The sequence below is a fragment of the Sesamum indicum genome, linkage group LG9, assembly GCF_000512975.1.
Source record: "Sesamum indicum cultivar Zhongzhi No. 13 linkage group LG9, S_indicum_v1.0, whole genome shotgun sequence".
Classification (NCBI taxonomy): domain Eukaryota; kingdom Viridiplantae; phylum Streptophyta; class Magnoliopsida; order Lamiales; family Pedaliaceae; genus Sesamum; species Sesamum indicum.
Window position 1 is genome coordinate 4,842,118 of NC_026153.1, and position 23,965 is coordinate 4,866,082.

At 34.8% G+C, this 23,965-nt stretch overlaps 3 protein-coding genes across 3 annotated transcripts; 1 reads left to right on the forward strand and 2 right to left on the reverse strand.

The window, feature by feature from the left end:
- Nucleotides 5,331-8,692, forward strand: LOC105170654 (putative E3 ubiquitin-protein ligase XBAT31). The gene is made up of 8 exons (XM_011091510.2): nt 5,331-5,811; nt 5,915-5,974; nt 6,116-6,187; nt 6,274-6,395; nt 6,513-6,653; nt 6,735-6,842; nt 7,187-7,445; nt 7,781-8,692. Exons 1-8 carry the CDS (start codon nt 5,632-5,634, stop codon nt 8,177-8,179), a joined length of 1,341 nt encoding a protein of 446 aa, XP_011089812.1. The 5' UTR covers nt 5,331-5,631; the 3' UTR covers nt 8,180-8,692.
- On the reverse strand, nt 14,506-16,720 carry LOC105170656 (epsin-2). Its single transcript, XM_011091511.2, has 4 exons — nt 16,449-16,720; nt 16,066-16,188; nt 15,810-15,971; nt 14,506-15,414 (listed from the first exon to the last, which is right to left on the reverse strand). Exons 1-4 carry the CDS (start codon nt 16,580-16,582, stop codon nt 14,844-14,846), a joined length of 990 nt encoding a protein of 329 aa, XP_011089813.1. The 5' UTR covers nt 16,583-16,720; the 3' UTR covers nt 14,506-14,843.
- Nucleotides 21,394-23,346, reverse strand: LOC105170657 (fasciclin-like arabinogalactan protein 4). Its single transcript, XM_011091512.2, has one exon. It carries the CDS (start codon nt 22,968-22,970, stop codon nt 21,708-21,710), a length of 1,263 nt encoding a protein of 420 aa, XP_011089814.1. The 5' UTR covers nt 22,971-23,346; the 3' UTR covers nt 21,394-21,707.

Genomic DNA, 23,965 nt, shown 5'->3' on the forward strand with positions numbered 1-23,965 from the left:
AATGATCAGATTCAAAGTTTTTACTAAATGAATTATTTAGGGCTTCAACCTTTTTAATACATTTTCAATTTCATTATTTAGATAATACTTCAAAATAATCTCATAATTTACGAAAAGTTTCAATTTCAGCATCTATGCGAATTCGTTTTTTTTAAAAAATTGACGTAAAAACAATATGAAAATCACGTGACCATTATTTTTTCAAAATAGAATAAAACGACTACGCGATTCTTTCCGAAAATTCCATAAATAATGCAAAAAAAAAAAAGAATTAATGTTTTGTGGCATGGACACTAAGCAAGCCAAAGCCGCGTTGAAGATTATTGAACTCCGTATCATATAAGTGGAGCGGTGGATATTATATTATCGTACATTGAATTTAATTCATCTCATTTGAATCAATTATTTGATTTGATTTGGAAAAGTCGTAGTAGATCTGTTATTCAGAATCTATTTGTACAATGCTCCTAATTAGAGAGGTAAATAAGTCCAATCAAATCAAATGCATTATTATTTCAATTAATACTAAATATAAATATTAATAATTAAATTAAATTCAAATGAGTTTTTGTTAAATCATGTGCAAGTCGTGCTCGAGTAATTTAATATTTTTAAATATCTTTTATTATTTTTTGAGTAATTCAATCAAACTCCGATTGAACTTGAATATTTTATAAAAAAAAAAATTAAGTTCAAGTCTAATTTATTTAATTAAAAATCGAGCTTAAACGAGTTTTTACCCATTAATCTCAAATTGAATATCAAATACTTTCATTTTTTTCCCATGATTTCAAATTTCAATCTTAATTTTGCCACTTTTTCCCTTACAAATATAGTTTCAGGGGGTGTTTGTAATAAATTTTACCATTGTAGTAAAAGGAAATTATAAGTTTAGTTATAGTGAAAGGTTCGGAGTATTTGAAAAAAAAAAAGAAAATAAAATGAATTTGAAGTTGAAATTGAGGTACTTAGGAATAAAGATTAATATGTAAATCTTACCAATAAGATACAAAAGCTAATCGGGAAAAGTTTATAATTTTTAATTTAAATTAGTTTACAAGTGTAAGTTGCAAACTAAAAATACTCTTTTGTTTAAGTAAAAAGTTAATAAAGTTAAAAATATTATTTTTTGGGGGGTTAGTTTTACTTAGACCCCTTTAAAAATATGAAATTATACTTTTTTCTCAAATAAATTCTAAAATTACACTTAGACCCCCTCTAAAAATTTCTTGTTTATGTATGACCCCCTTATATTAGGATTTGCATAAAAGAAAATGCTGACGTTTAGTAAAAACGTACATAATTTTTAAATTTTACCCCTCATTTAGCATTTTCATCTAATAATTTTGTATATGTAAAAAGAAAAAAATAATGATATTAACCTCACTTCATATATATATATGTATTACAATTATCTCTTTGTAAGTACAAGAATATAAATGAAAATGTTAACCGAGAAGTAAAATTGAAAATTTATGTAAATTATTTTTGCTAATGTTAGTATTTTCGTCCAATTCCTAATTGAAGGGGGTTAAATATAAATAAAAAATTTTATGGAAGGAATATAAATGTAAATATAAAATTTATGTGGGAGAAGTATAATTTCACATTTTTTTATATAGTCGAAGTATGATTAACTCATTTTTAACTTGTTTCGAGCATCTTTTGCACACAATAAAAAACAAAAGGACTAGAAGATATAGGCAACATATGTTTGAGTTTATTTCAGAAATTAGTTTTATGTTTTAAATTCGAATTGAATTTTTTGACTTAATCCTTACAATTATTTTCTAGAGACAATTTTTTAAAATAATTCAAGTAACAAATAATGTCAAACGACAAGTCAAGTCAGACAATCAATCAAGTCGCACAAAAAGTCAAGTCAGGTAAGAAGTTAATAATCATAACATCAAATAATTCCCCAAATATTCAAGGTAATCTACAATTTGCCCCACAAGTTCAGAGGAGATTTCGCATCCACATCTACAAACAAGCTTCCAGCCCTTGAATCGAAAATTTTGAAGGAAGAACCCGGCGGACAATTTTCACTTTTGAAGATAATCCTTTTACCAATTTAAATTCAAAAATTAATTTGTCCCTATTTCTAGTTTTATAATTCTTTTTGCAAACTGGAAATTTGTATAAACAATTCATACTCCATTTTATTTATTATTCTTAAAAAAAAAGCTCTCTAACATTTTAATAAAATCAAACTAAAATATTTTATTTTTTAATATTATTTGAAAAAATATTTTCAAACCAATGAAACATTGTTTAGTATAAGATTCGTGTTCAAATCCACCTAATGTATATACCAGAGGTATTCTTAACTCTACTTACATAATAATGGTAAGTTAATTATAAATATTTAATATTAATAATTAATATTTTAATTAATACATTTATTAATGATTGAAAGTTATAATATAATTATAATCGATCTACTCCAGAAAAAAATAGTTTCAAAGTAAATTCATAACCAAATATGCTTAAAATTAAAAGGGATAATTATACCGGCCTCCCATGAGATTTTGTAATTATTCATAGATCCTTGCGGTTTGAAAAAACTACATCTAGTTACTCGGACATTTATTTTCTCTAACAAATAGATCCATTTATTAGTAAAAAAATTTATCGAATTTGCTGATATTAGTAAAAAAATTCATCGAATTTGCTGATATTAGCAAAAAAATAAATTAAAATCTATATTATTCCCAATTAACTTATTACCGACTCATTAACAAATGTTTCTCCAACAAAACTATCCTTATACATTTTCACATGCTAATGCACGTGGTGAAGTCTATCTTCGTCCTTATAAGAGTATTTGAATCAGAAAAAAATTTATTCGACCTACAATAAGTTGGTAATAAGTCAATCGGGGTAAATATGGGCTTCTATTCAATTTTCTTTTTGCTAATATCAATAAATTTTGATTAATTGAGGCATTCATTTGTTAGAGAAAAATAAATATTAAAGCTACTTAATATAATTTTTAAAATTATAAATAATTTACTTATAATTATATTAAATTTCAATTAAAAAAAAAGGTGTAATTATTGCAAAATAAAAATAGAAAAGCACCCAAACCTAACTTACAATCCACCTCTTTTGGGCCCAACAAGTGGTTTATTTATGTGGAAGTGGGCCTTTGATTTTAGGTTGTGGTCCATACATTAATGTTGGTTCCTGGGATTCAAGAAACAGATTCACAACACATCTACCATGAGATCACCATCTTTTTCAAACTACGTTCACCCAATAAACATACTTAGCGTGCATAACTACTCTTATTAATATTCTAATTATATGTATTAAAGTATTCTTTGCTTGTGTTTTAGCACACAATTTGCTTATACTTATGCCCTAATTAATCCCAAATCAAGATCAAATAACTACTTTCTGATGTATGATCACATATTAGGTATTTTGGGTTTTGATTGTCGCAAATACTTAATTAGAATTGAGCTACCCCAATCTACTCGATCAAACTTGCTAAAACATAATCCGTTACGGATTATTTGAGCATCTATCCGGTCCTGTAATTGAATATGTCAAATATGCGTTACGACTCTATAAATATTTTTTTATAATGTTAAGTCCCTTTTGTATAATCACATTTTGGATTAAATTATACTAAAAAGCATATTTTTTGAGCATTTTAATTCCACTGTAATTATTTTTTATTTAATTACCTATTATACCTATTTTACTTGGATGGTCTCATTAAATTCTATTTTGTCACATAAGAAATTACACACACACACATATATATATATATATATATTAAATAAAATTATTTTCATATTAATCCAAAAGAGTTCAAAATTTGTTTATAAGATAAGTCAATAAATAACCACTTTACAGTAAATTTTTATCCAATACATACCTATCAAGTAATTTGATTATATTTATTTATATATATATATATTATATTAGTTTTTTGATTTTATTAAAATCTCATAATATTAGTTTTTGTTTTCAACACAGATGACGTCCATTAATTAATTATATGTATACAAGATATATAAATATTGAAAGAATTCAAGTAAGTGCCACATATACATTCATGTTAATTGTCACAATAAAATTTATTAAATAATTCAATAGTAATATATTATTATTATTAAAAAATACAATAGTAATATCTTAATATGTACTTTCACACACTATAATAAATTTAATATTTAATTATAATTAACTATCATGGTTGAAAATAAATAATCGTAGTAAATAATTATTGATCACATCCACACAATGATTGTTGGTTGTGGGTTTTGTGAGTCTGACTAAAATATTTTTTATGCTAAAAGTCATGGCAAGAATATTTGCTATGATTCACAACTATGTTAAAAATAATTCTCATGTTAGATAACCTAAAACTTTTGCATCAATTTTTATTAATTATAATTAATAATAATTATTTATCATAATTTTAGTGCATAAGTAATAAAATTATAGCCTAATAAAATTTATTCTAGTGATGTGAAATATTATTTTTTATATATGGTCCAAAACCTCAAATTTGATGGGGCTCTTATACCATATTAAATCATCACTTTTTTAAAAATTTAAATTATTAAATATGGGAAGCATTTAATATTAAGAGTTAATTACATTGAAACCTTCTCTAAAAATATTAGATTATACTTTTTTCTAAAGATATTTTGAAATTACATTCACGTCTTTTTCAAAAATTCTTGATTTACAACTGACCTCCTTCTGTTAGGGGTTGGACGAAAAATGCTGATATAAGCAAAAAGAAATACATAAATATTTAATTTTGTCCATCATTTGACATCCCTACATATCTTTTTATACTTATAAAGGGATAACTGTAGTATATGTATATATAAGTGAGGTTAACATCATTATATTTTTTCCTTCATAAGAACAAAATTATTACATAAAAATATTAAATGAGGAGTAAAATTTAAAATTTATGCAAAATTTTTTTGTTTATGTCATTATTTTTCGTTCAAATCCTAATAAAAGAGGGTTAGGTGTAAACTATGATTCTTTAAAGGGGTTGTAAGTATAACTTCAATTTTTTTTTAAAAAAAATATAATTTTAAATTTTAGAATAATTTTTCATGTGATTGACCCTAATATTAATATATTGGAATGGGGGAAGACCAGACCTACTTCAAAATTTCCAAAATAGGGTGTGAAAAGTTGGAATTGGGAGAAAGGGTAGAAAGACCAATCACTCACCATAAAACATTGACCTTTACATCTGATTTTGAACAATCAACAGCAAGAGATGTAATAGTTTAGTTGCAGTACTTTAAATAATATCATATAGGGAATCCAACTGCCCGCAAAATATCTGACTGCTGCCCGTTCTCACACGCTCTTTCTGACACGGTCACCCTCCCACTTCCCTCTCTTTCCCCTTCCCGGGCACCTCCCAACTCCTACACTCCCCAACACCCCTCCATAAATATATACCTATACATTTACGAATAAGTATGTGAAGCGCTTTTTCCCTGCAGCCCATCACCCACCACCTCCTCTTCCGCGGTGGTGCATGAACCAGGAGGAGGCGCACCACCGCCGCCTATACATACAAAGCTTTGTGTGTGTGTATATATCTATATATATATCATACTTTCTTGGGAAGAGAGAACAATGGGTCAGGGGCTGAGCTGCAGTACTAGTGAAGAACAGGGTCTTTTCAGCGCAGTGAAGTTGGGGGATTTGGAAACTGTTGAGGCAGTTTTGGAAAGGGATTCAGCTCTTGTTCGATATTCCACAGTTTATGATCGCAACTCGCTCTTGCATATTGCTGCTGCCAATGGCCAGATCGAGGTGGGATTTCTGTTTTTCTTGGTTTCTTTGGGCTTATCAACGTTTTCTGTGGATTTCTTTTTCGGGCTGTTTAGCTTCATCGGTTCTGCTTTGTGGGTTTCAGATTCTTTCATTGCTTCTGAACCGATCTGTGAAGCCGGATATGCTGAATCGACATAAACAGGTAAGTTTTAATCTTTTGCCTTTTGTCTCTATGTGCGAAAAAAATTGAATTTTTGATTCAGTTCTCGCAAGATTTTGATCATAAATTAGTTCTTGGCTGTAGATTCATAGTTTGATCTTTGGCTAATTGTGATATGTATAGACTCCATTGATGTTGGCTGCAATGCATGGCAAGATCTCCTGTGTGAAGAAGCTAATTGAATCTGGTGCAAATGTATGTATGCAAAACAAAGGTCTCCTTGTTTAGATGTTAAATTTATAGGCATCTTTGCCCTTGCTAACTTTGAGTTTTGGGGTCAGATTTTGATGTTTGATTCACTTAATGGAAGAACATGTTTGCACTATGCGGCGTACTATGGCCACTCTGATTGCCTTCAAGCCATTCTCTCTGCCGCCAGGACCTCCCAGGTTTCAGCTTCTTGGTAGGCTCTTCTTCAAGAAAATGACTTTGTGACGTAGGAGAAGATGCCCCAGTTTCCTATTTATGTATTACTATAAAAGCCCGCTTCTTATCCATTGTTTTGTGGCTAAATTCGTAGGGGATACTCCCGTTTTGTGAACATCAGAGATAGCAAAGGAGCAACACCTTTGCATTTGGCGGCTCGTCAAAGACGCCCTCAATGTGTTCATATATTACTGGACAATGGAGCCCTGGTTTGCGCTTCAACTGGTGGATATGGGTAATCTTTCTGTCACAAGTGCTTATTCTTGCTCCCCGTGTTTGCTGAGACATTTACCGATTGATAAGTTCTATTCTGCAGCTTTCCCGGCAGTACTCCCCTTCATTTGGCTGCAAGAAGTGGTTCACTTGATTGCATCAGAGAATTGTTGGCTTGGGGTGCTGATCGACTTCAGAGAGATGCATCAGGGTATTTTCTTGAATATCTTAGTTCTTCTAATACTAAATGGATCTGTCTTAACTAGATTGATGTTTTATCTCACTGTTCTGAATCTTTGCTTGCTGTAGTGGTTGAATCAGGGCCAATGGTTTAAAGAGCATAGGTGCTATTCTTTTTATGTACATGCTTGTTGCTAGAAAAAGTCGAACACAAATATTTTATACTAATTTATCGGAATATTTGATTTGTGTCCTTGTTTAAAATTGTAAAGTATGAAGACTCCATTTCTTTCTCACTCATGTAGGCCTGCTATTTGGTAATGCTTGTTTTAGTTAATCTATGCATAAAAGTTTAATGTTTCTGACACAATTCAGGAGAATACCATATACAGTAGCTTTAAGACACCACCACGGAGCATGTGCAGCTTTGCTGAATCCGTCGTCTGCGGAGCCTCTCGTCTGGCCATCACCTTTGAAGTTCATAAGTGAACTTAATCAGGACGCAAAGTCTCTTTTAGAAAAGGCCCTAATGGAGGCTAATCGGGAAAGGGAGAAGGTCATATTGAAAGGGACAGTTTACTCGCCGCCATCTCCTTCAGCATCTGATTCTGGAATGGATGATGATGTATCTGAGGTAATTTACCATCTTACTTTTGCGTAATGTTTTATAATCTTTTATACGTGAAGTAATCTTGTCCGTCTTTTGCTGGTAAGTTCCTCTAAATTTATTAGCCCTACCGTTCCAAACGAACAATTTCTCCTACCTCTATGGAGAGTGAATTCTTCCCACTTCTACTTCCAATATGATTGTGAAGCCTGTTCTTTGTTGATAATGTTCTTTTTGCTTCATTTTTAAAAGGACAAGCTATAATGGGACTGTATAATTCGATAAAAATATCAATCTTAGGCTACTAATAATTGGTCCCAACGGACAATAGGCCTCACTGGGATTGGACTATCTTTCTGTAGGCAAGTGATACGGATCTTTGCTGCATATGTTTCGATCAAATATGCACAATTGAGGTTCATGAATGCGGCCATCGGATGTGCGCGCAATGCACTTTAGCTTTGTGCTGCCATAACAAGCCCAACCCAACAACGTCTTGCCCCTCGGTGCCACTCTGCCCTTTCTGCAGGAGTAACATCGTCAAATTGGTTGTAGCAAAGGTTAGAACCGAAAACGACATTGATCGAGATATCAACTCCTCAAAGCCACGAAAGTCTTGGAGATCCCGTAACTTAAGCGAGGGAAGCAGCAGTTTCAAGGGTTTATCAGCAGTGGGCTCTTTTGGGAAAATGAGCCGTGGCTCTGGCAGGATTGCTGCTGAGTCTGAGTTACTCGATAAGCCATTAAGCCTAGATACATAGAAAGAACATCCCGTATCAAGAATTCCGACTCTGGGCAAACAAGCATCCATCTAAGGTCATATATACAACTATCTATGCATCTTCTTGGTAGACTGAAGAAATAAGCAAATGCAGTAATTTGCAGGATTTGGGTTGCAAAGTATTTCATTCTTCGATTGTGACTGTAGTCGTTTTGTGCTTTTACTTCCAAATTTGAAGTATATAGGAATGCAATTCTTTTCGATCTAGATATTCAAAATGATTCATTGCCTGCTGCTGCTGTCTGAGTTTTACATGAAGGAAACCTTCGTAGAGACTCAAATGTAGTGTTCAGGCAAGAATTTTAGCCCAAGTAATGGTTATTCGTTTGTCCCATGTTCTTGTATCGGTCCTTGTAAAAAAACTGGTGGGGAAAATTGCAGACAATTATTTTGTATGAAAACAGTTGAGTGATGCGTTCACGTGATGATTGTCGCTCATTTGGTTGAATTATTTCTGTACTCTGCTGGTTATACATATTCCGAGAGTTGGACACATTGAGATATAAAGGTTACTTGTCATGGGACCCGGAAATACTCATCTGTCTGAATGCTCATGTTTCTCTCTATTTTCTATTATTTTTGGGTGATGAATTATTTGCTCGCAGACTCTCCACCTGGTGCGTGTCTACATCATTTCCCCACCTACGACCTATCCTTAATTATTTATGTATTTTGATATAATTTAGATTGTTAGACTATTGTAAATGCACATTAGCTAATATCACTGCTAAAAAACAAAATATTAACCACAAATATATTAAGAGTAATTTAATATTGTTACTAACAATATGTAAGTATTTTTATTTTATTACAGTAATAAGGTTTATAATTTTAATAGCACTAATTATTTTATAAAAATTATTACTAGTAAAATTAATGATGTACTAATTAATAATGCATGTGTTATAACGATTTAGTGACAATTAATAATTATTGTCATTATATTTCAGTTGCCATTGTATATGTGCCCTAATGCCAAGAAATGGCAACTAGCTAGGTAGATTTGGGGTGGATTTTACCATACACAAGATCTTCCTAAAATTTAAAACTCATTCTGCTCATCTCTAACTTGACCTGACTCGAGACCTAGAGACAAATCTCATTATATAACTAATTGGAAACCCATTTCGATCCTTGGATACAAATTCGTGGGATCAGCTCATCTCTACCCGTTCCATTTGCCATCTGTATTATCTAACTACCAAAAAATGAGCAAATATAAACTGGATGGTCAAGATTTGTGTGCGTCAAAGGTTTAGATTTCTTGTAATTAATAACTGATTTAAACATTAAAGACAAAAGAATAAACAAGTTGGCTATAAAAGTTAAAACTTTTTCCACATATATATGTTTTGGTCTGGTTTGCTATTCTTAGTCCACTCAGTGCAACAATCGTACAATGTTTTTTATTATTACAACTTGTGAAAAAAAAAAAAAAAAGAATTCTTGGTGGGAAAAAGAGAGACTAATTAAAAACAAAGTTTATACAATTATCCATTTTCTACTTGATATTCTATTTTAATTTTTTCTAACAATACTAAGGTGACATTCCAATATTGATACTTCTTATCTCCACAAATAACATGATTGATTTTAATTTTCAACTGCTATTAATTTTTTTATTTTACTTAATATATATATATATATATATATATATTAAGTGTATAAAAATTACGTTATTTATTTTATTAAGAAATAAGAGAGGGAGCCGGAAATGCACAGTAGGTGAAAATACTCAAAATCTTGTGCTTTACTTCTCCTGTTCTCCAACCACCAACTAACAAAGCTGAGAACACTAATTACAAAAAAAAAATAAAAATAAAATGATGATATTAAAATTACCACTAATGAACATAGTAATTAAGTGACAAGAAAACTTATTACGTGACTAAAATTATTTTCATAGTTCTAATAGTCTCTAACATTTGCATAAAATTGTTATTATAAATAATAAGCGACAACACGATTGAGCATAAAATTATAATTATAAATAATCAAGGATACATTTATTATGAAAATATAAATATATCGATAAATAATTGTCACTAAATTATCAGACTCTTGATATTATCTTTGGTTGCAACACACATTATGCATACTCTAAGTATTGCTTGTTGTTATCTAGATTGAAAAGACAACACGATGGTCACGCAATTGAATCTTGGGGTGAAATTTTAATTTGAATTAGGTGGTTGGGAGCTGATCATGATTAAGATTCCGGAATCAATAATCTGAATTGCGTGGAGTAAATGTTTATCCCTCCAAATTACCATTAATTAATAATGCCTAATTAATTAATTAATGGTTGCACCCCGCTAGAAAAAATGACATTCTTATTCAAATTTGGGCTGTCAGTATCACCGGTGAGGATGGGATAGAGAGGGGACTCTTTTTTTTTATTATTAGTACAATAATTACATAATTATATTAAAATTTTAATAAATTAAGTAATATATTAATATAATAATTAATTATAATAAAATATTCATATATTCGATGAAAACTTAAACTTATTTATAGAAATTGAATTCTAATCATTGTACAAAAACATTATAGAGAAGGGATTGAAAGGCAAGATTCCTTTCATTTCAAAGATGTCAAATCCTTAATAATTCCTTCAGAAACCTGACAAAGTAGTGTACCTTCCCTGTGTTTAGAAAGCTTGGTGCATCCAAAAAATTAATCATGTTATTATTCATAAAAAAAAAATAAATCATGTTATTATTGATGGATATAATGGTCATAATAAATGTTTATGTGGATATAACAGTCAATTTTCAATAATAAAATTCACTGGAAAATACAGACATCTTATTACACAAAAATATCCTTAATATGACAGATTACTCATTCACTTCAAAAATAAAAAAATTCGACACATCATGTGTGTTCGAGGGCAATTCTTTTTTTACTTTTTTTTTTTTTTGGTAAGAATTACTACCACGTTCATTAGAATTGATTACTACGTACAATTTTAAAATTGTGGTGTATACTTTTATTTCGCAAAATTATCGACTAGATGGGAATAAATTCAATGTGGCTAGCAGAACTAAAAGAATCTAACTATTACGAAAAGTTCTTTTCAATCGAAGCTCGTTGAATCATTGTTCAATTTGATCACCATTAGTCTCACCAAAATATGCTAATAAAGCTATGCTCAATCTTCACGAAATCAAGTATTATGGATAAATTGTCGCCGTTTTATAATACGCTCATATAAAATAACAAACTCTACATTTTTAATGAGATTCAAATTTATGACATTTAAGTAAAATATCAAATACTCGACAATCAGAGCATCGTATTGATTGTACCATGTAGTGTAAACTTGAATTATTGCTAAAAATATCTCTTGATATTTAAGATATTTTACTGACGCGAGACTGATAAGTGGGACTACTTCCGACCTGCATAACTGGTAAGATGTCCAAATTAAATTGAGGGCCATAATAGTATAAAAAACCTTAAAGAACATCGATAAATTCGAGTCATAGAAATGATTTCTTTGTTTCTTCTTCTTAATTACTTGTAAATGTCATGGTTGCTGTCGAAATCAAGTGGGGCTTCGAGAATATATATAAATTAGCGATCTGAGCATATTTGATGTATGTGTATAATTCAATTTTTTTAATTGTATTGATTTAATTAAATAAAAGAAAAAAATAAAATAAATAATTTATCAAAACTACTAAAATATTGCAACTCTAAGTGTGCAGGAACAGAAAACTACAAAATCTTCCTAGAACGCGATTTTTTGATACCGGAGTGGATGTAGTGTGAGCTTTTTTTAAAGTTTAGGGATCATATTGTTATTTTTTTAATTATTATTTAGAGAGTTTTTAATCAAGATTCTTTACTGTGCTATTATATACCCACTATAGGAGGAAATTATAAATAAATAAAAGAAAAACATAAACATATATATATATATATATATATATATACGTACTAGTTAAAATATTTATTTCTTATTTAAAAACTCATGCCGAATTAAAATGGATATAAAAACTCCCTGTGGAAATATATATAAATAGTTGAACTTGAGACAAACCTCAAGAGGCGGAACTTGGAAATTTATATAGTAAAGTAGAAACAATGTGAACATGATGTAAGGTGGCTATGATTATGGAGAACAATGTGACTAATTATTCAATAGGTTAATGAGCAGATATTCCATGGTCAAGAATTGTACGCACCACTTTACATTTCGATTTAAAAATTACTATTAATTTTGGACTACTAATTTCAAGGGCAATATAGTGGAAATACTTTAACTATATGCTTTTTTTTTTTAACCCTAGCCAAAATTCTTTTGTTTGGCCAAAATAGGGCTGGGGGAGTATCGTAGTTATTTATAGAGTCGTTTGATCCGAAGGTGTTTGGGACTTGAGGAAATGAACAGATTGTTAGGTTTGATGGAAGTTTCCTAATTAAAATCCTCTTATAATTAAGTGAGTGGGTTTCAAGATCAAGCGGAAAGTACCTAGTGTAGATATTCTCTGTAAAAACTTATATACTTCAGCTCAAACAAATTATTGGGTATTTATAGAGTCAAATGTCCGTACTTGTACAGGTCCATGTGTCGTGATCTTAACCTTCCAAGTGTTGAACGATTGTGGTTCTGGATTACCAAATTTGATTGAATAGGGTGAATGGATAATTATTCTATTTGAACACTTTGAGGTCCTGTGAAAGTCAATTTTATCTTTTTGACAGCCCCTCACATCAAACACCTATTAAATCGAATTTGATTGTAAGCGAAAATACTTCAAGTTGATACGAAAGTTTTGTGGTTGGGGGCTCACTTAGGATTCAGGAATCAATCTCAATTGCGTACTGAGGATGGTAATGCATATGATAATGATATATTATGCAATTGATAAAGAAAGAATCATCTGATGAATCTTCATTGATACTACTAAGTCTTGGTGATGGTAACCCTCAATGTTCTTACAAGATTTGGCGTGTGGATGTCAGCAATGTTGAAGAGGGAACTATAAAACAAGATTCCTTTCATTTCAACATGTCATCATCGTCAATATTTCATCCAAAAACTCCCAACTGTCCAAAACCATTACCTTACTTGCTTTATGCAGCTTCCAACTGGATTCTTGTCACTACTCTCTCCTCTTCATCATTCTAATACTCATGTCCCACTTACTTATTTACTGCTTATTAGATTACCAAAAATAAAAGTTGTTGCTATAGGGATGATAAACGAGATGGATAGAGCTATGTCAAATTATCGTGTCAAGGTGTAGGAACGGATTTTTATTATGAGAATTCAGTCGGGTTTGGACACACCTCAAATATTTTTTAAGATATATTTAGTATATTGAAGATTTTGGTTAATTACATTTAATTTTGTTATAACTGACCCCCTTTCGTTAGATATTGAACAGAAAATGGTAATTTAATAAAAAAAAAATTATATAAACTTTCAATTTTACTTTTCAATATTGTCGTAGTAATATATTTATACGTGTAAGTGGGTAACTTTCAGCACCAATAATTTGTAGTAGGACCAAGTCTTGCACATAAAAATAAGTGGGAGTGAACTTGCAAAGGGTTAGCATTTAAATGCTCAAATCAATATAAGAGTTGGAATTAAAAGCCCAACAATTATGTAAGAAGTAATGCTTGTGAAGTGTGTGGAAAATAATGAGTTGAAATGTAGCAAGTATAGAAAGTGAGGAGTATTATGTATGCTTATTAAATCTGCTTATACATCGGGTATTCATAGAGGAGGTTTGGATACGATCATATATCCAAATTCCCCAATTTTGTGTTGGTGGTTGATCCGATTGATATAGCTGAAGTTCCAGGAATTAGATTTGTCCAGACGGTGTGGGAGGTGATTGTTGATTTCTAGGAACCACTCTTGTCTTGCTTGATTTTCTTTAGAATCGCTGGGTGGTTGTTGGAGTGTTTGCATGAGGAACCATTCTTTCTTGATTTCCTCTGAAATAGTTGAGTTGCTGGAGTGGATAAGCCTTGGGCATGACCTGGTCTTTTTAAATGAGCCTCCATATAGTTGGACTTTTAGTTTAGGCAAAGAACTTGAATTGGGCTAACGGGCGTTTAGGCAGAGGGTCTCCAACTGGACCTTCAGGTGAACTCGCAAGGCCTTATGGACACTGTTGGGCTCAAGCAGGTGGGTAGGCCTCCCTTTCTTGCAGTCTTCTATAGTCTATTACATTGGTAAGCCCATCTTCTTATTCAAATTAAAGACTCGTTAGAATGCATCGGAGATTCCAAGAATTAATATGAACAACATAAAGCTGCCTTGTACATTTGGATTGTTGAATCATGGACAGGATTTGCTCCAACAACCAATTCCATTTTCACAATAACTGCCAAGATCAAGAATTGCAGCTACCCTCAAATCAATTACACTTTCTGATCACACTTGCAAGCTCAAAAAACATGCAACCAAATTCTTTCGTAATTTTCATCCAAGTTCACCACATGTAAACTGTGCTACACTCAAGTTCACGTTGTGTGTCAGGTGTTCAATATGGTAAGCATGATGCAGCCTCACTAAGCATCAGTATAAGTCCACCCGCATGATCAGAGACGCCGTTTTCTGAACATCGAAGCAATGAGCTATTATACATCCACACCGGCCATGTAACAGTTTACGTCTAATTTGCAACATGTTTGCTGTTCATCTCTGAAACTGAAAGCAGTGAAATGAGTGTTAGATCTTCAGTATTGTCGAACAAATGATGATGATCTCCTGTCGACATATCTATCCCTGCCTCATCTTTATGCTCATCCAATAGAGGTACTTTTGACTCCACCGTGCAGTTCCAGCTCCCGCCATTTTCTTCCCTCACAAGGCCTGTCTCGTCTGGAACCAAATTTTCGTTCGAGTTTACTTGAATATTGAAACTCTTAGGGCTTAGGCCCTCCATTTTTGGGTTCGTAGGAGGCATTGGCTTCTGTCTCTCTGTTTTGGTGCTATCATGTTCGTTCGCGGCTGAAAGGAAATCATCCAGATTTGTGTTATCAATGAACTGTGAATTGCATCTGTCAAATACCTTTGGAGGAGTTTCTTGCCCTGATGAAGTCCTAAGGCAGAAGCTACCGAACCCTTGAATCCCTCTTGAGATCTTCCGGGCTTTGTCTCTTTCTTCTCTGAGAAGAGGGCCTTTCTCAAGCAGCTTCAATATTCTTTCAGATTTCTTCCTCACATTCAGACCCCAGTTAAATCTAGACACAGACAAGAAAGTTGTAATACTTTGTACTGCAGAGGAGATAGAGAAAGATCCTTACCTACATCAGGAGTTTAATACAAAACAGAGTTAATTGCATTTTACTCCTATGAAATTATCAATAGGTACTTTTCTAGACAAAAAATGGCAACACAACCCTAAACTTTTGAAAAAAAAGAAGCTCACAAACTCTCACGTCTTGATGTTGCATTGACCTTTTTAAGTTAAGGGTTAGCATTGCAATTTCTTCTTTTCGTAAAGGTTTTTTGCAATTATTATTTTCATAGGGAGCCCGTTGCATTTAACCCGTAAAAGGGTGCTGATGACAAAATTACTGGATGCAGACAAATGTCTTCCTCGACAATATATTGAAGAAAATTATCAAATAAATACCCTTTCTCATCAATGTGTTGGAACCTTTCCATTTCTCTAATTACGTCTCTTTGCGTTTGAAAGTCCTGAGCAACACTCTCAGGCCCATGAGTCAACAGGTATTCCAGCACAATCAGGGCCTTGTATGATGCCCTCCAGTTTCTCTTATCAAATTTTAACAGTCTGAAACACATAAACACACCCAAGAAAAGAAAAAGATCAATACTATAATTAAAAACAACAGCAAATCCAGAGAAAAACAAGAACGTTGTTAGACCTTTTGTGCAAGATCTCCACAATTCTCCAATAATCATCCACTTCAAATGCTGCTCTGGATATCATCTTCAGCGTCTGAGCATCCACCCCTCCTGGATTTGCATTAGTAGCTTCTTCCGCCAGTCTTCAGACAACAAGAAGAAAACCCCAATAACAAGTGTACAATGAATCATAGGATTTCTTACAGTTCACGACATGATTCTTTTTTCTAACAAAAGGGTTTTTCATTTAACTCATGAATCATATCCTTGTACACACGCAAGCATACATGTCAGATCGCACAGGCATGAATCACGCAGAAAGCTAGCCAAGTTTAGAAATCAATGATCCAACTAATACTATTACAGAAGAATCGGACATATATATGTGTAGAAAGAAACTGACAGTTGTGCTGGAGTGACATCGGTCAAGGCCAGCCGGGCACTTTTGATCTTCTCCTTGAGGAAGAAGGAAGCCTGTTTCTTGAATTCATGAAGAATAGGTGCATCCATCATGCCTCTGTTGCCTTCCATTGACATTTTGTTGCTCAGGTTTTTAATTAATTCGTATGATAAGAAAAGAAATGAGATAGTTGCTGGTGGCAGCGGAGGATGACTATTTCAAAGCAAAAATTCTTAAGTTAAATGGTAGAGTAGATGTGTTTGAGTGGGTGTTATGTCATGGGAGATGGACTTTTAGTGGGTAAACAAACAATTCGATTCCAATTCAGAGTATTTTAAAAATAAGGGTCAACATCTCACGTCTCAAGTGTTGAAAGTTTCATCTTATTGTGGCAGTGTGAAGGATTGGAAATTGTGTTTTGTAGAATTTGTGTTGATACGTACCATCAGTGGTGGGATAGATTTTATACAAATTTCTTCAATAATGAAATCAGAGAAACATTACTCGTCCCACGTGTAGGCTGATATGACATAATGACAAGTTTGATAGTCAAATGGATGTTTTTACCTTTCCAAATATAAAATATTATTCTATTGTTTATATTTGATATTTACAGCATCAATTTTCTAAGGTACAATGGAATTATTTGACCCAATTAATCAAAGAGTGTAAATCCAATTAAGATAAAATTAGCAGATTAAAGTACACACAGTTCAAGGAGCAAAATGTTATCTTCAGTCGAACTGAAATTTGTTGAAGAGATCGAGCCATCCATTTAGAACCCATTGGTGGCTGAACCAACTTAGTTGACTAGTCGGCATTGCATTCGACCTTGGATGACACGTCACCTAGAAGGTACACAATATCGGATAACCATGCTCGTTGTAATTCCGGATATAGCTAGGCTGGCCCCATAGGTTAAAGATTCCCCTTTGAGTAGGTGATTTTCCTATTGATGTGTTAGGCTTGGTTCTTGCTTGTGTAGGATGTAGATAACATGACATACAATTGGACCAATGTAATCCTATGAAAATAGACTTCCATAAGTTCTTGTTTGATTTTTCCAAAACCATTAATAATTTAAACATCCGAGTGTTAATTTTTATTTTGTAGGCTAGTCCTACAAAAATCTTATGATCCTGAACTGGTCCTTCAATATCTTATAGTGTTGCTAGACTCCGAAAAACATTATTGATGTATTTGGGAAATTTGAGGTAAGGCGTAAGCATGACTAATTCGATAATTGTGGACACAATGGTTCGTTTAAGGGGAATACCATTCTCCCGATTGGAGTGGTGGATATCGGACCACAAAGGGTACAACATTTGGTGTTAGCACGCCTCCTCATACTGGGGTTCCACTATCCCCTCTCTTTGGAGTAAGCTCACTCTTTGAAAAACATCTTAGCAAGGTCATTGTTGTTGTAATAAGCGCAATACTCGCCTGCACCAGCTCATTAGTGGTTCCACCACTAGCATTGGATTATGGGGCCGACAATGTGACTACTTCCAGCACACCAGGTTTTTTAGGAGGACAAGTCCACGATGACTTGGTTCTACCACTAGTTACTGCCTCTCATCCAGACAATCAATATTTTGCGATAGTTTGTACAAGCTTGGGATGAGCTACGAAGACGGTTGTAGGCATGTTGGAAGTCCTATGCTGGAAGATGACAAAGGTAAGGAGAAAGATAGATAAAGACACCCAAGTCATGAGAAAATGAGTACCTAGCTCACTTCAGGACACTATCTCATTCACCACTTTATGATGGCACCAACAATCTACTGGAACACCTCTATAAGTTTGAAAATGCCACACTGTCACATAGTTATAATTATGGAATAAAATATCGTATATTCCTGCTCACAAGTGTTCGGTTAGCTCTCCCTAGATCTATCCTCTCTGTAGAGTTTAGTTCTATGTTTCTCACCAATTTGCAAGCAACAAGAAGTGTAGTAAGACGACCCTGAGCCTTTTCGGGTTGAAGCAAGAAGAGAATGAGCCTTTGAAGGCATACATCCAATGTTTCACCAGTGCTGTCCTGGAATTACCTTTTGCCAACCAGGAGGTATTCACTAGTACCCTCACTCAAAAGCTGCCAGTAAGGAATTTCTTCAAACCTTTAGCCAAGAAATCAGCTATTAGCTTCAACCTACCTGTTGGCTCGAGCTGAGAGGTACTAGATCTAGAGGACCTACTGATGGAGTCTCTAGAAGAACTAAGCAGTTCATGTTAGAGCAGCTAGACCGGTTATGGAGATTCACTAAAAGGCCCCAGTGTGCAGGGAATACATGCAATGATGCTCTTGTTATATGAGTTATCGTAGCTAATTATACTTCGCAAGGGATTTTTGTAGATTTTGGTAGCTTAGCTCACATTTAGATTTTTGTAGGTTGCGGCAGCTCGACTCACATTCTCTTCTATGAAGTCTATTGCCAAATAGATCTTAGAGAATTCTCTCTAGAGCTAGTAGATACCTTGCTTTACAAATTTGTTGGGGAGGTGGTTCACCTCTTAGGCCAAATCTCTCTTCCAATCTCCTTAGGGATAGAGCCATTAGGAAGATCAAGTTGATCCGCTTCCTCATTGTATATGTGCCCTCGTCTTACAACATTATCCTATGGTGACATGCAAGTTGATTCTCTTCTCATTATATGTGTGCCCTCAGCTTACAACATTATCATCGGGTGATCTGCCTAAATGCTTTCTGGGTTGTAGTATCCACATACTACATGAAGATGAAGTTCCCTATGGGTGATGTAGTGAAGGAAGTAGGGAGTGATCAATACATAGCACACAAATGCTATGTAGAGTCTATCAAAGGAGGAAACATGATATATCACGAATACAAGTAAGAAACCTGATAAGCACAGGAATGAGGTTCATGAGCTACTTGTGTCCAACCCGTTGAAGAGCTCTTGACATTCAGCTGGTATCATGAGATCCTAGAATACCATCAGGATCAGTTTTTAGTTGGGACAAAAAATGGTTGTAACTAACTACTTTCCTCTAAGAGAATGTAGATGTGTTCACTTGGACAGTCCGCGATCAAGTGGAGATTTATCACAAGATTGCCATGCACAATCTCAACATAGATCCTTCGACTCCCTAGTTATGAGGAAGAAGAGACAGGTTGGTCTTGAGAAGGACAAGATCATTCCAAAGGAGGTAAGTAAGTTGTTGGTTGCTAGATACTTCAGGGAGATTCAATTCCTTGAATAGCTGTACAACATCATACTGGTTCCCAAGCTTGAGAACAAGTGGTGTAAATTTCAAGGATGTGAACAATGGATACCCCAAGGATTTCTGTCGTCTCCTTTGTATTAACCAGCTGGTGCATTCCAAGTCATCTTTTAGAAGAACCATAAATATGTTGAATCCAAATGATAAAAAAAGCGAGTAAACTTTACATGTGGAACATAATTTTATGTGGTTTTGCCATTCGGGTAAGAACGTTGGCGTTATCTAACAACTATCGATGGACTGGATGATTCGGGAGCAACTAGGCCTCAATATGGAATCTATGTAGATGACATGCTAGTAAAGAGCAGGTAAGTCGAGGACCATTTTGCTGACTTGGTGAAGACTTTCGGAATCCTGAGGAGATGCTAGATGAAACTCAACCTTGAAATATACATTTGGAGTCACGAGTAGATGCTTTCTAGAATGTCTGGCGACAGAGAGAGGCATTTAAGTCAAACCCTGAAAGAGATGAGCTATCCAGGAGATGCGAGCTCTAGTGATCTTAAACGAGTTTCAATGTCTAACTTAGTGCATACCATGCTCAACTGGTTCATTTCTTGCTCTACTCGAAAAACCTTACCATTCCAGAATATTGAGCAAGGCCAAGGATTTCACATGGGACAAAAGTTGCCGGCAGACATTTGAAGACTTTAGAGCTCCCCTTGCTCACCATACTTTCACCAAGTGAACCATTGTACTTGCACCTTTTTGTAGATAAACATGTAGTGAGCTTTGTGCTCATCAAGGAAGAAAAAGGATTTCAAAATCAGTGTACTACATCAGCAAGGTATTGAATGACGTAGAATAGCGGCACCTAGAGATAGAAAACCGACCTTTGCACTAGTTACTACAGTCATGAGGCTACATTTGTGCTCTGTCCCGTTCCATCATTTTTCCCACTAATAACCCTTGACATTAAACGCGGGGGAAAGCTGAAACATCTGGATGAATGATCAAGTTGGCAATGTAACTCAGCAAATATGATGTTTCCAGCTAGCCCAGGATGACTATCAAAGTGCACCTTGTTGATTAAATAATGGAGAGAATCCATACTGAAGATGATCACATGAGATGGTTGTTGAGCGTAAATGGCTCCCCTACATACATGCTTGGTGGCCCAGAAATTGTGCAGACAAGCACCGTGGGAGAACTAGAATTTCGCTCTGATATTTACCAGATGGACTTTGGATATAGGAGCCAGACTTGTTTGGATAGTTTATTATATAGAAAAAGACATTAAAAAATGAAAAGTATCTGAATTGAAATATTTTGTGATGGTTCTCTATACAAAACCACATAATAATTTATAGTAATTTTTTTATATTAAAAGACTAGCACAATGAAATTTTAAAAAATTGATTGTAACATCCTACAAAAAAAAGTTCCAACCAAACGCGATATCACAATTGAAAATGGAGCTCCGAACAAACTACCGGACAGATATTAGTAGAGTGGTAAAGAGATTGATCCCAGAACTGAGCAGAAAGGAAACCTTCTCCTACCCTTTACCAGCTTTTTTTTACTAATAACACCCCCTTTTTTTTTTATGATGAACACCCTTAACCAGTTAATGAAATGAAAATATACTGTTAAGCATTCCTCATGAACTTGCACATCAGCAAAAACCACAGCTGTTTCAGCAATCTGTTGCTGCAAAAGAGAACAAAATGTACTGGAACAGGAATTGCGTAATAGGAACTCAGAATTTCTCAAGACTTTGTACAGAAAAATTGGTTACTATTTTACACATTACAATCCAAAAAATTCAACTTCTTTACAACAAGAATGCAGATTCAAGAAATGATGATTACAACAAATTAAATTATGGATCCAAATCATTACCGCCTATCCTAAACTATCGGCAAGTAAATACAAGTTTGCACATTTCTGTTTCCTTTTTCTTTATTAGTTACCTCATAAGTCATGATCGATGAATTCCAGCGTAAAATTGCTCCTAAGCCGCGAACTGTATTCTCCGTGATGAAAAATGATGCAACTCCAAATCAATCAATTTCATGGCTATAGCAATAGATAGCAATAGATCCCTGTACACCACAGACCCAAAAGTGTTCTTAGAAACCCCACTGCCACGGCTGCAGCCGGAGACCGAATTCCCAGCCCCGGAGGCGCGGATAAATGACTTGGCGGGCCGTATATTGCTGGAGAATTATCAGGTGAGAGCGCAATATCCGGCGGCTGAGCGCTGCTCAGCGTTCCACCGCCGTCATTAGGCTGGTTCACCTCAATTGGATTCCTCCCAAAAAATTCTCTGGGCAGTAAGACTTTCGAGACACCGAAAATAGCCACAGGGTTTTGATCGAAAACCGTTTGAGTTACTGATGCCTGTACCACACCACTGTCAATTCCTACTGATCCATTAACCCGAGAAATATTTAGGGTAAAACTACCCGCCCCATTTTGCTCCGTGGCCAATGTGGGCTGAACTGGGTTGACAATAGACTCCAGAGAGCCCAACGGGTAGTAGGAGTGGAGGACGTGAAACCTCAACACCACTGCTTTCTTGTCAGCAGCTAATGACTGAAATTTGACAGTCGATGGCAGATCGGCGAAAGCTTCGTCCGTGGGGACGAACATTGTGATCCCCGCCCCTGTTTCGTCCGCTTCAAATTCCGAAACTACCCCTGAGGCGCCGAGCATCGACGCCGCTACATTGAAATCATGACCATCGATTAGCGCTTTAGTGATGTTGAGTCCCAGTGGGGGGCGAGTCTCCGAAGCGACGAGATCGAGATTGTAAGGAATTAGTAGGGAATTCAGCGACAAAATTGATATGTTGTAAGGTAGGGTTTTGATTGGGGACAGCAGCGTAGCGCTGGAGGTGGGTGAGTAGAACGCGACTGTGCCCGAGGAGGAATCAAAGGTGATGTTGATAGTGCCGGAATTAGCAGCTGCGCGGCCAGTGGTTTGGAAGAGGGTGGTGACCAATTTGCCGGTGGGAGGAAAAAGGCGGAGGTCGGAGAAGGAGAGGTACTCGAGGAGGACGTGGTAGCGGAGGACATCGGCAAGGTCAGTGGAGGAGGGTTGGGGGGTGGCGGAGGTAGAGTAGAGATAGGCATTGGGGACGGCGAGGAGGGTGAGGGAGGAACGGGCGGTGAGATCGGCGGCGACGGAGGTGGTGGTGAGGAGGGCGGTGAAGGCGGAGAGATCGGGGTAGGAGGATAGGAGATGGGTGATGTTGAAGGAGGAAACGGAAGAGAAGAAGAATAGTAAATAGAGGATGGTGAGAGGGGTAAAGTCGGAAAAGGGGATTGAGATAGCCATCAACTCTTGTTTTTCTGCCGCCGAGCAGAGGATGATGGTATTTGTGAAATGTGAAGTGAAGTGAAGATTCTTGAACCACTCACACTCACACTCACACTCACACTCACACTCACATTATGATTATGATGGGTGGAATTGGCTGTCAAGAGTAAGAAGAATTAGAGGGAATGTGTACCTAACACCTATAACACAAATGAAATAAGAAATGGGTATGATTAAACAGCCACCCACCCCCCTATGGACTGAAGCTTAATGGGGAAGCTAGATAATTGATGGATTTGGGAATTATGACACCTCATTAACATTAGGCTAAAAAGGTGATTTGGGTCCTGCCTTTTCTTTGAGTCTACCCCTCTCTTTGATCACCTCTACCTCAAACACCCTCATACCTTTCCATCCCAATTCACTTCGGATGATACAACTTGTTCTATAAAATTGTCTCCTGTTTCTTTGTTTATACAAATTTCTCTATCCCTTGCTCAGGAAGCCGATATTGTACAATACGAGACAGCAAGCTCACTCATTAATACTCCTTAATGGTTTTGGTGTTGGCAAACCTATTTTAACTTATCCTAATTTTCTGGACTTGCGTTTCACACCATCTAATGAACCAATAGTAGCGTTGCCCGTCCCATCTCTGTTTCTGTTGCTCTCTGTTATTTTATTTTTTCCATGAGTGTAAAAACAAACGACCAACATGACAATTCTTTTTAATTGTGACTAGAAGTCACCGAATATTATGAAATGATTGTTTGAATACAGTACAACTGACACGACGAGCTAATCACAATAGCTCCACTGGAATGCATCGTCCATAGATTGCTCCACACAGTCGATCAATGAATTTACTAATGCACCTAAATATACAACAGAATGGTTTCAAGTTTCAACCTTAATACATGTTAGCAGCCTGGGAAAATATGTAAATGAATAGCCTTTTATAAGGATGTTGAAGTTGAATATATGTAATTATAATCTTTTTTCCTTTGGAGGAT

Bases quoted from the DNA above. Each gene is read 5' to 3' on its own strand.
- LOC105170654 (XM_011091510.2), top strand. From the start codon at position 5,632: ATGGGTCAGGGGCTGAGCTGCAGTACTAGTGAAGAACAGGGTCTTTTC. The intron at 5,975-6,115 runs GTAAGTTTTAAT...TGATATGTATAG, and splicing joins TGCTGAATCGACATAAACAG to ACTCCATTGATGTTGGCTGC. The intron at 6,654-6,734 runs GTAATCTTTCTG...TCTATTCTGCAG, and splicing joins GCTTCAACTGGTGGATATGG to CTTTCCCGGCAGTACTCCCC.
- LOC105170656 (XM_011091511.2), bottom strand. From the start codon at position 16,582: ATGTCAATGGAAGGCAACAGAGGCATGATGGATGCACCTATTCTTCAT. The intron at 16,189-16,448 runs GTCAGTTTCTTT...TGTTGTCTGAAG, and splicing joins GATGTCACTCCAGCACAACT to ACTGGCGGAAGAAGCTACTA. The intron at 15,972-16,065 runs GTCTAACAACGT...TATGTGTTTCAG, and splicing joins GTGGAGATCTTGCACAAAAG to ACTGTTAAAATTTGATAAGA.
- LOC105170657 (XM_011091512.2), bottom strand. From the start codon at position 22,970: ATGGCTATCTCAATCCCCTTTTCCGACTTTACCCCTCTCACCATCCTC.